The sequence below is a fragment of the Leptosomus discolor genome, chromosome 1, assembly GCF_034619465.1.
Source record: "Leptosomus discolor isolate bLepDis1 chromosome 1, bLepDis1.hap2, whole genome shotgun sequence".
In the NCBI taxonomy this organism is placed as follows: Eukaryota; Metazoa; Chordata; class Aves; order Leptosomiformes; family Leptosomidae; genus Leptosomus; species Leptosomus discolor.
In genome coordinates, this window is record NC_141391.1 from 173,520,312 (window position 1) to 173,535,062 (window position 14,751).

General features: G+C 36.1%; 1 protein-coding gene across 1 annotated transcript in view; it reads right to left on the minus strand.

The window, feature by feature from the left end:
- Positions 1-3,114: 3,114 nt before the first annotated feature.
- Positions 3,115-14,751, minus strand: part of TMTC2 (transmembrane O-mannosyltransferase targeting cadherins 2) — a 251,575-nt gene continuing 239,938 nt past the window's right edge. Inside the window, exon 12 of the mRNA XM_086471326.1 lies at positions 3,115-3,294. Within this exon, the coding sequence (XP_086327452.1) occupies positions 3,115-3,294 (180 nt within the window). The remainder of the gene's footprint in view (positions 3,295-14,751) is intronic.

A 14,751-nucleotide genomic window follows, 5' to 3' on the forward strand; every position in this document is an offset into this window, starting at 1 on the left:
AAAGTCTTCTTTCCAGCTTTTGTAGCCAACTATACATTTCAGAAACATTTTTACTGACATCATATTTGTATGTCAATATAAAAATAGTCTATAAATATTCATCAGCTTTTTTTTCCGATTGAGTTTAGAAACAACAAACAAATATATAAGTTCCCATACCCCTTTGGCTAGATTTAGTGAGTAGAAATATTAAAAAATTCTTCCAGAGAACCTTTTTGAAAATATCAGCTGAAGTATAATTGCAATAGAGTATAGAAGAAATCCAGCTGTGACAGGTTGTACTCTACTTATGCTACATAGTCCTCCTACATGTAAAACAGCCAATATAACTCATTAAATTAGAATAATTTTTTAAAAAAGTGTTGTTACAGTAACAGATAAAGAAATGCACAGTGTATTAGTTATCAATGCTTTATTATTGAAAACAAAATTGAAATTCTCTTATCTGGCACATAAACAATTATTTCTACAAAAAGGAAAGCCTACAAATCTGATAATTTATACAAATAACAGTTTTTCAAAAAATAAAATTTTAATTTAGTAAACTTGTCTTGTGCTCTTTTATTTTTTTAGCACTGTCTGCAATAATCCACCATAAATCCCTGAGCAGAGAGACATATTTTAAACATGTTTAAATTTATCCCAAAAGAAGAAAGTTATCAAGCCCAGAGCTATATTAAAAAAAATGTATTCAGGGACATTCTTGTTAAATTTATGCTAGTCCTTTTTTCTTTCTTTTCTTTTTTTTTTTTTAAAGAAACAACAAAACCAGTTACCAATGCAAGCATATCACAGGAGTGCTCCCCCTTTCCCCTGTTTGTGCAATGAATAAAAATTACTAAACAAGAATGAGTACAAGTTGAAGGAGACAAATAACATAGTGAATGGTTAAGACCAAGAAGCCATCAAAGTTTGATGGCTGTTGAGCAAATAAAGCTGCAGGATACCACAGTTTTATACTGAGTTCAGTTATAGTTACTATCTAATTTATTTCTATACTTTTTCCAGAAAGTCAGTAAAGCAAGAGAATAAGTTCAAGCTACCATTGCATTCTAACACTGGTTTCAATGACAAAGAATAAATTCAACTTTTGACCCTTCAATTTTTCTTTTCCAGCCATAACGTTATTTCAGAAAAACATGATGCACTCCACAAAACCCAAGAATCTTGCCCCTCTGGCCCTTCTGGCAGGCCAGTTGTAAACTTAGTAACTTAGGGTATTTTAGTGAGCAAGACGAAAGAGAAGGAAACACACACCACTACAATTTTTTACTATACTGACTTTGAAACAGCTACTCCCCAATCTATTTCAATACAGATTTAAAACGCAAGTGTAAGGGGACAATGACCAAGAAGGTAGAGTATAACTCAAGTGTCCCTTTTCCCGGTAGGTCCACACACTAACCACAAAAAATGCAAGGAAAACCAACAAAAGAAATAGCAACACTTACAGACTGTTGTGTTAATGGCAGGTAACGTTGCTGCAGTCAAATAATAAATAAATAAATACAGCAAAGTATTCTTCTCTACAGGTTTGTTGGAATGGTGCTCAACAGTTAAAAAGCAAAAAAACCCAACCCAAACCCTTTCTCCGTAATAAAGAGTTTTTAACAGAAAATCCTGAAGAAGCTTCAGTTCAAGGTGCTCTACCACTTTAACATATCTACCATTATGAAAAGAACACTGAAGCAGATACCAACAGGTCATTAAATGAAAGAGTAAATTTTCTTACAAGTAATAATACTTATTTCAAAGAAAGAAAGCAGTTAACAAATGGCCTGGAAAAAACTGACTAAAGCTTCAATACACTGCAATTTAAAATAAATTATTTTTACATTTAAAAACTGAAGACTAAAACAGTAACTAGGCCAAATAATTCTGAAACAGAAATAAATTGAACCTCATCAAAAGCATATTTAGATATTTGACAGCACTGCTGCTAGCACACATGTCAGAATACAAACAAAATACTAGTATTTGGTTAGAATCTGAATAGGTAATATTTTTTAAAACACCACCACTGTGAAAATAACTGGTAACAACCTTTACAGATTTCTCTTGATCTGCACTGTTGTAAGCATGATCTAATCCAGTCCCTTCAGTTATTTGCTAGCCTCATCAATATATAACATTCTCTCTTCTCCAAGTTGCTCATGAAGTCTCATTTGTAGCATATCCAAGCACTAATATTTTCAAATCTCACTTGGCCGAGTTATTGCAAAAATACTGAATGCAGAGTCCAGTTTAAAGTTGGTCTTATTCGACAGCAATCAAACACATTGTTCTATAATACTACACTATTTTTTTTTCTTAAGATTACAGTCTGACCACACTCATTTGGTACCAGGGCAAACATCAATCTTGCTAAACTACACCTCTGGACCTTTTTTTTTTTTTACCTCTCCAAACACATCTGACGTAGAATATGGGCAGTTCCTTGCTCATTATGTCTAGCCCACAGCCATTTAACTGTGTATCTCAAGAAAACTGCATTAAAACTTAACAAGCTGAAACAATATGCATATTCTCAGCAAAAAATTTTGAATGCTGTCATCTAATCACAAGTGACAGGTCTGAAAAAAATTTGCCATATGAGCTGTGAAATTGGTAAGTAAGTGGTCCTAAAGTGAGATACAGCAGCATTAAGACAAACTGCAAACACACTGGATTTAGTATACATTTTAATGAGTTACAGTATCAGCAAAACACTTTAACCTACTATTACCACTTTTACTCCCATATGGCTTAGTGTATACTGTACAATTTTCCCTTACTATTTCTATGACAGTATACATTTCAAGTACCCACGCAAAAGTAAGCAATATGGGATTCGCAATAATTTATCAAATATGCCAAAATACCTTCTCTCAAGTGCTACAGTTCTAATTGTTTTTGTGGGCCAACAAGTCCTTCATGAATATCTCAAAGTCTCCCTTTTTCTATTTATCTAGCAAAAAAACTTATGTCAAAAAAGCAGAATAGCTTCTCCTAGCAGCAATTAAGACCTCTGATCCTTGCAGTCAAGTCCAATGAGTTCTCTGATCAGACAACTGTGTGGAAGTTCTAGTTTGTGGTTTTAATCAATTCAAGAAAAAAAGTTCAGAGTTTTCATCATCATGTTTTGGATGTCTTCAAACCTTGTTTCTCCATGATATTCCACAATTTGCGAAGATTGGACTGAGTGATGACATCATCAGGTTTAAGTTGAAGAGCAAGGAGGTAGTTTTCTTCAGCCTCTTTCAGTTTACCATTCAGATGGAGAATGGCTCCAAGATTCATTAGGGCAGCTGGATACTGGTACAAAAAATAAGGGAAGGAGAAATATTAGCAATAGTTTCAGTGTTTCTGTTCAGACAATCTTCTTCCACTTAAACAAATTATTCCCTTATGTTTACAGACTTTTCATGGAAGCAATTTAAGCAAATAGAGATAACAAGACAAAGTTTCTGAACAGCTGCTGTATACTTTGTGCTTTAAACAGGGCAAGCTCTGGTGTCTACAGACATAGACTTTTCTCTTAATGAGAAAACACAGAACTCATAAAGCTTTACATGTGGTAACATCGGCATAGCACAGTTTCCAAGAGAAAATTAAAGTAATCCAAGAGTGGATTAAAGACAGGAATTTAATTTTAATACAACCCATTGCCAATAAAGAGTTTATAATCATCGGGAATAGTTAACACACTGGAACGCATCCCTTTTTTCTCTTTGTCTTAATTACAACTAGTAGAAAATACAAACTGTTCTCAGATTCTAAGGAAGTTCAGGGGTCCTAGGATATCCATTTAGATTCAGGCTGTGGCAATTATTTCTTAAGGAACGATTGAATAAAATTAACAACGGTGGAAACACATGCTATTTTAATAACAAAGATGTGAAAATTTCATAACAAATCCATTAAAAATCTTATGTTACTAAAATTTTTCCATCTTTAGCTAAGACAAAATGTTTCTTTTTTTTTTTATTTTTTCATCTTTAGAACATTCCATTATGAAATAATAGGTTGTTCATGATAATTAAACACGCCTGGTCACTGAGTTAACAAACATTACAAGGGCAGAAAAGCAGATTTATGAATCTGAAGAGAACATTCTAACCCACCTTATTTGCAAGCACCTAAGTTATCATCATGCTACTGAGAGCACAGTAAACTTTGCATTTGTCAAACCAGTACCTTGCATTTCAAAGAAAAAGGGGAAAAAATACTACGCAAAGTTCACTATGGCTCTCCCCCTCAGGTCACTACCATTTTAAATGAGCTTCATGAACACTCACTTTTGAAGTCACATAGTTTTGCCTCAGAGGATAAATGTTTCATGACACCACTCACCAATGATCTGATCAAAATGCAATACTCAAAATGTGCAGCCACATGGAAACCCAGCTTCAGACTGCTCTATGGGGGTGTAACTTCAGGAAAATATGGTAGGTAGAAGGCCAATAAAATATGCACACGCATCACAAAAATTCATAATGAACTGCAACACATCATATTTTCAGAACAACTGGCTTCCAGAGTTTCAAAATTAAGCAAAACAAAATGAGTTCAGTCCTCGCTATTGTAAACACCATAATGCTAATGCACTGGAATCTGAAGATGTTATTTTTAGATTCAATTTTTCTTGTTTTACACTGACAGATTATTTCCACCACCCCTAAGTCAGTTACTTTCTTCTACTAAAAATCAAAACAAACAAACAAAAAACCCCAGATGGATTTTATAAAGTTTTCCCAGTTAAATCCAAAATTTCCTCTTCAGTCATATGCTGTACAGAGAAGGAAAACTAAGTCCCTGAAATGTAATCTTTGCTATGGACAACCCATATTGGCAGCCACGTTATCAGAGCTCCACCTTTCCAGTGTCAGTCTTGCATACTATTTTATGATGGAATAATACACTCCTTAATTACAGATGTTCTGGGTGCTAACTGAAGTGATGTAAGTGAAGAATTATTGAAAAACAGCTCCACTGTATATGGATGGCTGTCTAAATAGCCACATGCCTTATTTATTCATCTATTTTTAGACAAGACTGATTGAGAGAATTTTCTCAAATCATGAGTAGGATGGTCAGTTCCCACTAATTGTGCTCCTTATTTGTCTAATGAGAGTTTATGAATCAAACAGCTTTTTTCAAGAGCACAGTTATTGACACAGAACTGTCTTCTCACTTGAAATATAACTATGTGCATATGTTTGCATCTAGGCAAAGCTCACAAAGAATAAAAATCTTAAATCTAGAAAAACTCATATTAAGTAAGACACATGTTAAAATGTGCTCAGGGCTAATTCTACAGCGTCCACAAACTTACTGTGTGGCAAGTATACAGTTGTCTCATGTGGCTTCCAGAATTCCTCTCCATTTCCTTCACATGGCCCTGAAAATATGGTATGTGTATGGCACTAATCAAGTACTCTAAAGAACATCATAGATATCATAGAATCATAGAATGCATTGGGCTGGAAGGGTCCCCCAAAGGTCATCTAGTCCAACCCCCCTGCAGTGAGCAGGGACATCTTTAGCTAGATCAGGTTGCCCAGAGCCCCGTCAAGCCTGATCTTTAATGTCTCCAGGGATAGGGCCTCCACCACCTCTCTGGGCAAACTGTTCCAGTGCTTTACCACCCTTACGGTAAAGAACTTCTTCCTAATATCCAATCTAAATCTACCTATTTCTAGTTTAAAACCATTGCCCCTCATCCTATCACTATGTGCCCTTGTAAAAAGTCCCTCTCCAGCTTTCCTGTAGTCCCCCTCAGGCACTGGAAGGCCGCTATAAGGTCTCCCTGGAGCCTTTTCTTTTCCAGGCTGAACAGCCCCAACTCTCTCAGTCTGTCCTTGTAGGGGAGGTGCTCCAGCCCCCTGATCATTTTTGTGGCCCTCCTCTGGACCTGCTCCAACAGGTCCATGCCCTTCCTGTATTGAGGGCTCCAGAGTTGGACGCAGTACTCCAGGCGGGGTCTGCCTAGCTAAGAAAACTCTTCCATCATGTCTTTAATTCGGTATACTGTTTCACTAGAGCAAGCAACAAAAACATCTAGAAAAAGAACAAACTGCATGCCTTTTAACTGAACTTGAAAGTTTCCGACTTCTACACACCATTCCTGACTGCATGGAGACCCAATAAATTTTAGGCCATTAATGCTCTAAACAAATGTATCTATAGCAAGTATGAACTGGTAACTCGTTTCAGGTAGTGCTTGAAGTTCATTCCATCTCCTTCATGTTTCAGACGAGGAAGTGCACAGGATTTCAGAAAGACTGCTCCCTAACTTCATAGGGTATCAGCCATGGTTTATTGTAACAGTTGCAAGAATTTTGGGTGAGTGCAAGATTATATATCAGTGTCATTGCTCTCTGACAGCTATAAATGATGGTCTGAGGACAAGAGAGCAAGAGACATTTGCTACAGTTTTTCTTCACCATATATTATCTGTTATTAAAGACAGCTGATAAAACTTTTCAGTACGTTAACAAAGGCAGTCGGCAGCTACCAGTGCAATAACATGGGACTTGTAGCACTGTATAACAAATGACACCACCTACTACTTCAGAGACTTGAAAGGAGAAACAGGCCTGCCTTCATTTCCTTTTGCAGACAGATGCTTTACATCAAAAAAAAGCTGACTGGCATTTCTATCGGGGTTATAAATGCTATCTTTTATGGTCTATTGGGAATTATTCCCTTTATTAGCATTTTTATGGTGGTGTGTTTATTTCCCTAGTGTTTTTTGGTGGAGAGTGGGGGGAGGTGCTCGTGGGGAGGAGGGGAGAGGAATAACAGAGTAGTTAATGAATAACAAAATAGTGAAAGGCATGCATTTAGTTGCCTGAGGTGCTTTTGGTTTACATTGATGATAATTCTTTCAAACTTTCTCTATACTACCAAAATAAAAGAAAAGCCTTGGAGCATGCAAAAATGTTACCGTAAATTAAAGTCCTCTCTAAAATTAGAGAACTACGGAATCTCCAAATAATTCAAAACAATTCCGAGTAGTATTTTGGGATTACACTAATGTAACCAAGTACAGTATCGGATCCACAAACAGAATGAATCTTACTAACACAGAAGATAAACTGATTCCTCGTTCATCATCTCTGGCTCCACACATAGCAAATGCCACATCAGAACAGTCCCAAACAGAAGACAACAAGTTTACACCTATATATGCCTAAGAAGTTATGGAGAGAGAAACAAATACACAAACACTTAACCTAGCTCAAAAACACCTCTTACATGGCAGACAAGTATGAACAAACAACAGCCCAAAACCAAACAATCAAATCTGAAATTGTTTTCCTCAAAGCTCTGCTTACAGATGACCTTCTCTGCTCAACACCACAGAGGCCACAGCAGCAGATTCTGAGACGAAAGTGCATTTTGTTGCTGCTGGGGTACTTACAAAGAAAATCATGCCAATCTTTAATCCAGTAGAATCACAAATGCAAGCTACTTCTCACTTAGCCATTTTGAAAGGTCACTGAAAAGACGTTTCCAATATTTGTCTTGCTCTTAATGAATTACTGAAGTGAGTGATCTTGTAGATGTTTCAAAACAACCCCAGGACTATTTAATGAATAATCAGCATGGTCAACCCATCAGAAACACAGAGTCTGAGTGTTTTGCTTTAAAATAGTGCAATTAAGGACACTTGTTCTTTAAAAGTTCCAGCTGAGTAAAGTCCATACTTAAAGGAGGAACACAAAATATCATTCACATGTAAATATTTCATTCCAGGACTTCTGGTTAAATATGGGTGAAGAATTCAGATATTTCTCTTTGATAACCGAAGAAACATAAGAGGTACAATGACTGAGTAGTGAAGCAGCAGAGTATTAGTTGTAGAACAGCTCACTAAGCGCGGGAGCGAAGCATGGTGGACCGCTTCATCTTATCAGTGACCATGGGATAATGTGCTGTCATGATTTTTTTATCCTCCTACAGTGATGGCAAGAATTTTCACTTGAACTTTTATTACTTGTGTTATTGCTGTAGCACAGAATAGTATTTTCTGAAGCAATCAAAATGTCAACAGCTCCTTTTTTATTGCTAGAGATAACTGTGGACAACAGAAACATTTCAGTGGTGGCACTTGCTTCTGGCAGACCTCACACCTTTTGAGTAAAACCATGACCTAGGAGTTGCCTCAAGATGTAAGCATACTGCTTTAAAGGATGGGGGTGGGTGGAGAAGGTAGAAGAAGAGGTGGGGAGGGACACGCAGCAAAATGGTTGCTGCCAACTGGATCTTACTCTCCAATGCAATACATTGCCAATCCTGTAAATTCAGCAGTGACACATGGAAGCAGACCTCTTCATAGGAGCGGCCTATGTTGCCAGATAAGCCAAGCACCAGTTATTCCTTCCAGAGACTCATGTTTCTACCTGGTTCTCTATGCTATAAGGCTTCTTAAGAATTGCAGTTTGAATACACTATGTCTGGTGCTTTGCTCGAAACAGCACATGAATCACAACTAAGACACTGTTCTCCAGTAAGCTGGCTAAGATGACAAGAGTAAATTGTCTAGGAACAGATAACTTGGTGCAAAAAGCATTCTGGAACAAGATGACAGGATGTATGACAAAATATTATGGATCAGAGAGAATAAAAAAGCATAAAATTCAGAGCTGCGAGGGATTTCCTGTGTCATCAGCCCAGACAGCAAAGCATTCAGTTTTGTGGAAAACAAAAGAATCAGCATCTGTGCAAACTCTTAAAATGGAAGACTGCTCTGCAACTTTTCCTCTATGACAGTTAAGTACATTATTTAAATTGCAAGCCTGCTCATGAACAATTTCGGTAAGTATGCTTTTGTGTCGACAACAGCTTTAAGTTTAAATAGCAAAGAGGGGAAATGGAGAGAAAAACATTCTCCCTGCAAGTACTAATTTGAATAAACACTGAGAAGAGCACAGTTTCCACGATTGCATTAGTCAGACCTAAATATCTCTGCTGCAAAGGGACCCTGCATCCCAGTCTAATTACCTTAAGACTGACTAACATACATAGCTATATAAATCTAACTAAGAACAAGCCTAGGCTCTAGAGGGGACAGGATCTGTGGATTCAGTCATCATCTTTAAGAGTACTATGTTGTTAAAGCTGATAGAGAACAACCTTAGTTATTACTTACCAACATGTCATTAAACAGAAAGAGACTTCATTTAGTGCTCTATTCATATTTTGTTCAACAAACTAAAAAAATCTCCAGGGAAGATAAACACCCTTCTGGAGAAAAAAAAAAAAAAAAAGTACTTCAAAAAAGAAAACATAAATAAAGTAGACAGGAAAAAAATATTTTCTGTTGAATACTATTTATGTAATAGTCTCAGGTTAGGATAATATGTATCAAACTAATATATCAAGTCAATAAGGCAGAAAACCAGCACCTGTTAATACCTGCTCACCTTAACAACTGAAGACACTACAGAAATGTTAGGTCATGTACATTTAATTTTTATTTTATTTTTTTATGATTTTACATTTAGACACTCTTATCTGGACATTCAAAGCAGATCACACTTTAACCAGTTTGGTGAAAGGCAACTATACATGGTAATTATTTGTGTGCATCTAATCTTGTGTGCTTTCAAATGCTGAAGACTATCCTGTCTAAAATTGCAAACTACAGCATATGTACATTTAAACCCAGAAATTAAAAAGTGAAGGAAGGATTTTTTACCATTCTTTTATATTTATGGGTGTCAGATGTGGGAGGTTTCATCCACAAGCATACCATGAAATTATTCAGTTTGCTTGTCGATTTAGACATCAGCATCATTATGGAAACGCACAGCTGTGAGTCAGGGAAGAGTTCTAGACTTGGCATGGGAAGGAAGCATCAAGCAGTCTACTTTGTTTCTCAAATTATCACATCAATAGGGGACATTTTAGCATCAATGTCCTCCAGCCAGTGGAGATTATTTTCCTCAACATCTTTTTCATCTTAACCTTCAGAGACTACTCGGATTTTTAAAAACATAGTTATCCAAAACCAAACAAGCATATATAGATATATGTTACATCTTGCTGCTGAAAGCTGTCTACCATTGGCCTTTATACAAATCCAGAGTATACTGTTTTATATATCAGCAAGTTAACAAAAGCATGTGTTACGATCTGCAGCCTTTACCAGTTGTAACAACAGCTGAAAAAGTCCCACAAAAAATGTACTTACATTTGTAGTTTCTGTATATCTATAATTTTTCCCCAATGACCATGCATCAATTGCTCTGATTTATGCTTTAAAAACCTCCTAGTAATCACTCTCAGTTTATATAGAAACCATGATGGACATTTTTAGATAACATACTTGTATTACCATAATAAAAGCTAAACAGGAACATACGTTATGAGTATTTAATAATATGGTTACATTAAAAAAAACCCAACAAAATATTTTCCAGGCCTCAAAGTGTTTCTAATTAAACTTCTTAGCTTTCCAGCTCAAATGTTGTCATCAATATAGGGTATGATAATCTTATCCAATTTTCCTACCACTTTAGGATTTAATTTAAAAAAACCCTTCAAATGACTTAATTTTTGTTTATAGAAATCCAACTGTGCTCTGACGTCTGCAATTTTATAATTTTAATACATAGCTACAATTATGGTATAAAACATTTAACAACTTCTTTACCTTATCTAACACAAGTACACTACATGCTAATTAGGAAGTCTGTACTCCCAGCAAGTGAGAAACTTGCTGAACAGAAATGTCATCTGTACTACCATACAGACAAATAGAAATTGCTTAGAATCTTTCAGTAACAGAATTTTGTCCTATTAAGAAAGAGTTTTTTTAAAATTCAATTCAATCTGTGAATAAATGTATTTTTGCATGTGCTTTCTTTCTAAACCTTGTGCCGTAGTTTCAGCTGAGAACAAGCTAATTTTCTTACTAGCGGCTGGTACAGTGCTGTGTTTTGGATTTAGAATCAGAATAATGTTGATAACACACTGATGTTTTAGATGTTGTTAAGCAGTGCTTATCCTCAGTCAATGACTTTTCAGTTTCCCATGCCCTGCAAGTGAGGAGGTGCACAAGAAGCTGGGAGGGAGCATGGCCAGGACAGCTGAGACGAACCAGCCAAAGGGATATTCCATACCATGAGATGTCATGCTCAGTATATAAACTGGGGGGAATTGGCCGGGAGGGGTGGATCACTGCTCGGGGACTGGCTGGGCATTGGTCAGCGGGTGGTGAGCTATTGCATTGTGCATCACTTGACTTTCTTGGATTTTATTTCTCTCTATTGTTGTTCTCTTCCTTTTCATTACAAGTATTATTATTATTAACATTATAATTTATTTCAGTTATTAAACTGTTATCTTAGCCCACAAGTTTTACTGTTTCTCTGACTCTCCTCCCCATCCTACCACGGTGGGGGAAGGAGCGAGTGAGCAAGCAAGCGAGTGGCTGCATGGTGCTTAGTTGCCGGCTGGGGTTAAACCACAACACCTTGGAAACCAGAAAAACAAATGGCTTTGTGTTACTGCCTAAAGATAAAACCCGCTTTTAATTTAAAAGAAATGTAAAGTGTTAAAAGAAAAATTAATATACTCTACTTCACCCAGAGGCACACATGCAGGGCTGACTGGAATTGCTTTCCACATTAACACAATCAAAACTGGTTAATCTTCAGAGAAAATTCTAATTTACAGATCATCTGAGATTTTGATTACAATTATACTCACAGTATATACTACTAGCATTAAAAAAGTTCATTTCTTTCAATCAAATAAAATGTCATTGGAAAATAAAAATGTCTGCTGAGAATGAATGCATCATCCATCTGTTTTTGCCCAGATACTGATCAAGTACATCAGTATCCAGAGAAGGCTGCATAGTTTTTCAAGATGCTCATCACAGGCTTATGAAGTACTGCATTAGAGCTTCCATTTTTGAGTAGAATAGCTAACCACTGAAATTTCAGAATGAAGAAGTGTTCATTTCTGGCCTTGACAGTTTAGTGAATTTCTAATTAAGGGAATCTTAAAATCACAAGATTTCCAGTATTTGACCCAAGATGCTCAGAAGAATGTTAAGTGTCAAACAAAGCTTTGCAATTTTGGCTGACAAGTGTAGTCAGCTGAATTAAACGCTTGAGAATGAGATTAATATTGATATTGCTCTATGTTTTCCAAAACTATTTAGGTATTTGCAGTTGTAAGGTATAGCTTTCAGGCATATTGTGTAAATCATTATGCAACTTGACATACTTGCTTTGAGCACAAAGAATGAGAATCTTGCTAATTTGTTCAAGATTTATACCATGCACAAGCACTGTTAAGACCACCCACAGAAAAAGCGTGATATTAGAGCATTACAGAAACAAGGAAAAAGAAAACACTAGGAGATTATGAGGCATTGGGATGTTTTAGGATGAATTTTAGCTTTCATTCCACCCCTCCACTGACACACTTTCTTTTGGCTAACTTTCCCTAGACAACAGAATCAATCATTATTCCTCTATTGGCAATAATTTCACTGGCAGCAAAGTACAATTGATGTGTATCACATGAAGTGATACAATTTCCATAATAACACTGTGTATCAATAGTGTCTGAAGGTATTTTCAAATTGGTCAAAAAACGTAACTACAGCATGTGGAAATGTTACCAAGGCAATTTTGCAAATAAAAACTAACTCCATAACTTTGTAAATAAGTAACAAATCTCTTGAGCTGATGTATCATTCAAGGAACTGTATTTTCATTACAGAGTAGACACAACTGAAAATGCTTCAAAAAATCTTGTTCATAAATATTTCCTTTTCTGAAATTTCTGCGTGGAAATCCTTAAAGTATTTGCATACCAATCTTTTTTCCCCCCCTTTGTCCTTTTTCATACGGCTACTATCACTGCCATGCTTGTTGTGGAGTGCGAAAAGGTTATGTCCAAACTCTGTCTTGATTTTGATTTTACCCACAGCAGCTGAGAAAAGAGACACATACTATTGGTCCTTTGAAAAATGCTGAATTACAGTGCTCCGTGTAATTCATAAGAATTCATGTCTTACTTTTTGGCAGCCAGTAACCTGCAGGTGTTCTCTATATGGTATTTAGCAATTAAATCTACAGTACATATTAAAATTATTAACTTCCAGGTAAGTGTAAGGATTTAATTTTGATTTGTATATCTTAAAGATTTTAAGGCTGTTGTTTCTAAAATTTGGTCTTTTGGTTGCTAATAGGAAGACCACTGGGCACTGATTGCTTGCTAGGCTTTTACAGGGTTGTGACTCATTTTTCCCCCCAAATCGAAAGGTTTGCCTCCTGTGCAATTTCCATAATCTCTGAAGAAAGCATTTTCTTCCTCTATTACGAGTAAAACATCCACTTTGTGAACTAATCAGCAAAAAACTCCATCAATGCAGCTATCAGAACAGAATTTTTCAAATAATTAATAATCATGTATTGATCTTCAAAAATGATAAAAAATAAGTCTGATAATTTTAAGTGTATTTAAATGCAGTTAGAATGTGAGGAAATGAAGTAGACCTACTGAGTTACAATAAAACTGCACCAAATAACTCCACCATAAATACATCAATCATTTACCCCATGGAATCTAAAAGACATACAGCAAACCTTCATACAGAATTTAATTTAGGGTTTTATTGTGGATTTTCATTTTTACTGTTTGCTATATTGGAAAAGATTTTTATTTTCTTTCACGCTGTAATTGTTTTCAATGAGTTTGAGGCAGCCAGATGCTAAGGCAACTGGCACTGTTACAAGCCATAATGTCAGATTAAAGTTACTTACTGTTACAGGAAGACAATCTTTACTGGAGCACCTGAAGAATTAGTAAAACTGCCTCAGCTTAGTAATAGAGCTGTTCATTATATGGAAGACATGTAACTTTCTTAGGGAAAAATACATTCAAACTCGTACTGAAGTTACTCTTAAAGACAAATTCCAAGAAAATTACTTCAGCCAGACACCTCCACCCATCCCCTTCCTAGCAGTCTGCAAACATACAGATCTTCTCAGGCAGATCTCACACCAAAATCAACCTTATTGTAGGGCATTTTTCCTCTATACAATCCCCTGGATACACCCGGAGGTGTGGGAGGGTAAGGGAGAACACTAGTTGCATCAAAACCATTTTGTGAAACAAAGACGTAAGTTCTCATGAACTTGTGGGAAAAATCTAATAGGATAAGCCAACCCACAACTAGAAACCATTCCTAGAATAAGAAATACATCAGAACTATAGATTAGGAAGAAAATTAGGAAATTATTTATTGCAAAACATCTTACTGAGAATGTACTGTTGCTGGGTTTATTTAATGAGCATTAAAAACACTTCCTTATCAGTTCTAATTGCATAATAAATTCATTGCATTGTTTCCAGAATCAGCACTAGAATACTCTATTAGGAAAAACCTGGCTGGATTCTCCTTTAATTGAGTTCAAACAGATGGTTTGATTTCCGAAATGCTAATCTACTGCTGTGAGTTCTATATTTCATAGCACTTTATTTTTGATTGACACCGAGGGCTACATTTACAAGGCAAAGCCAATCTTGCTCTCTCCAGGAACTGGTGCAGGCAACATAGTACCCCCTGCCATATTACTATCAGACTGTGAATCAGAATCAAGTGCATAGGTCTATCCGTGATACGTCATCTTTGCTTCAACAATTTCAGGAAAGAGACTGCATCTTTACGAACTACTGCCTCCCATCATCTCAAAGCATAATGATTCCTTTAATTTAACTCAGTAGTACAAATCTAGGCTG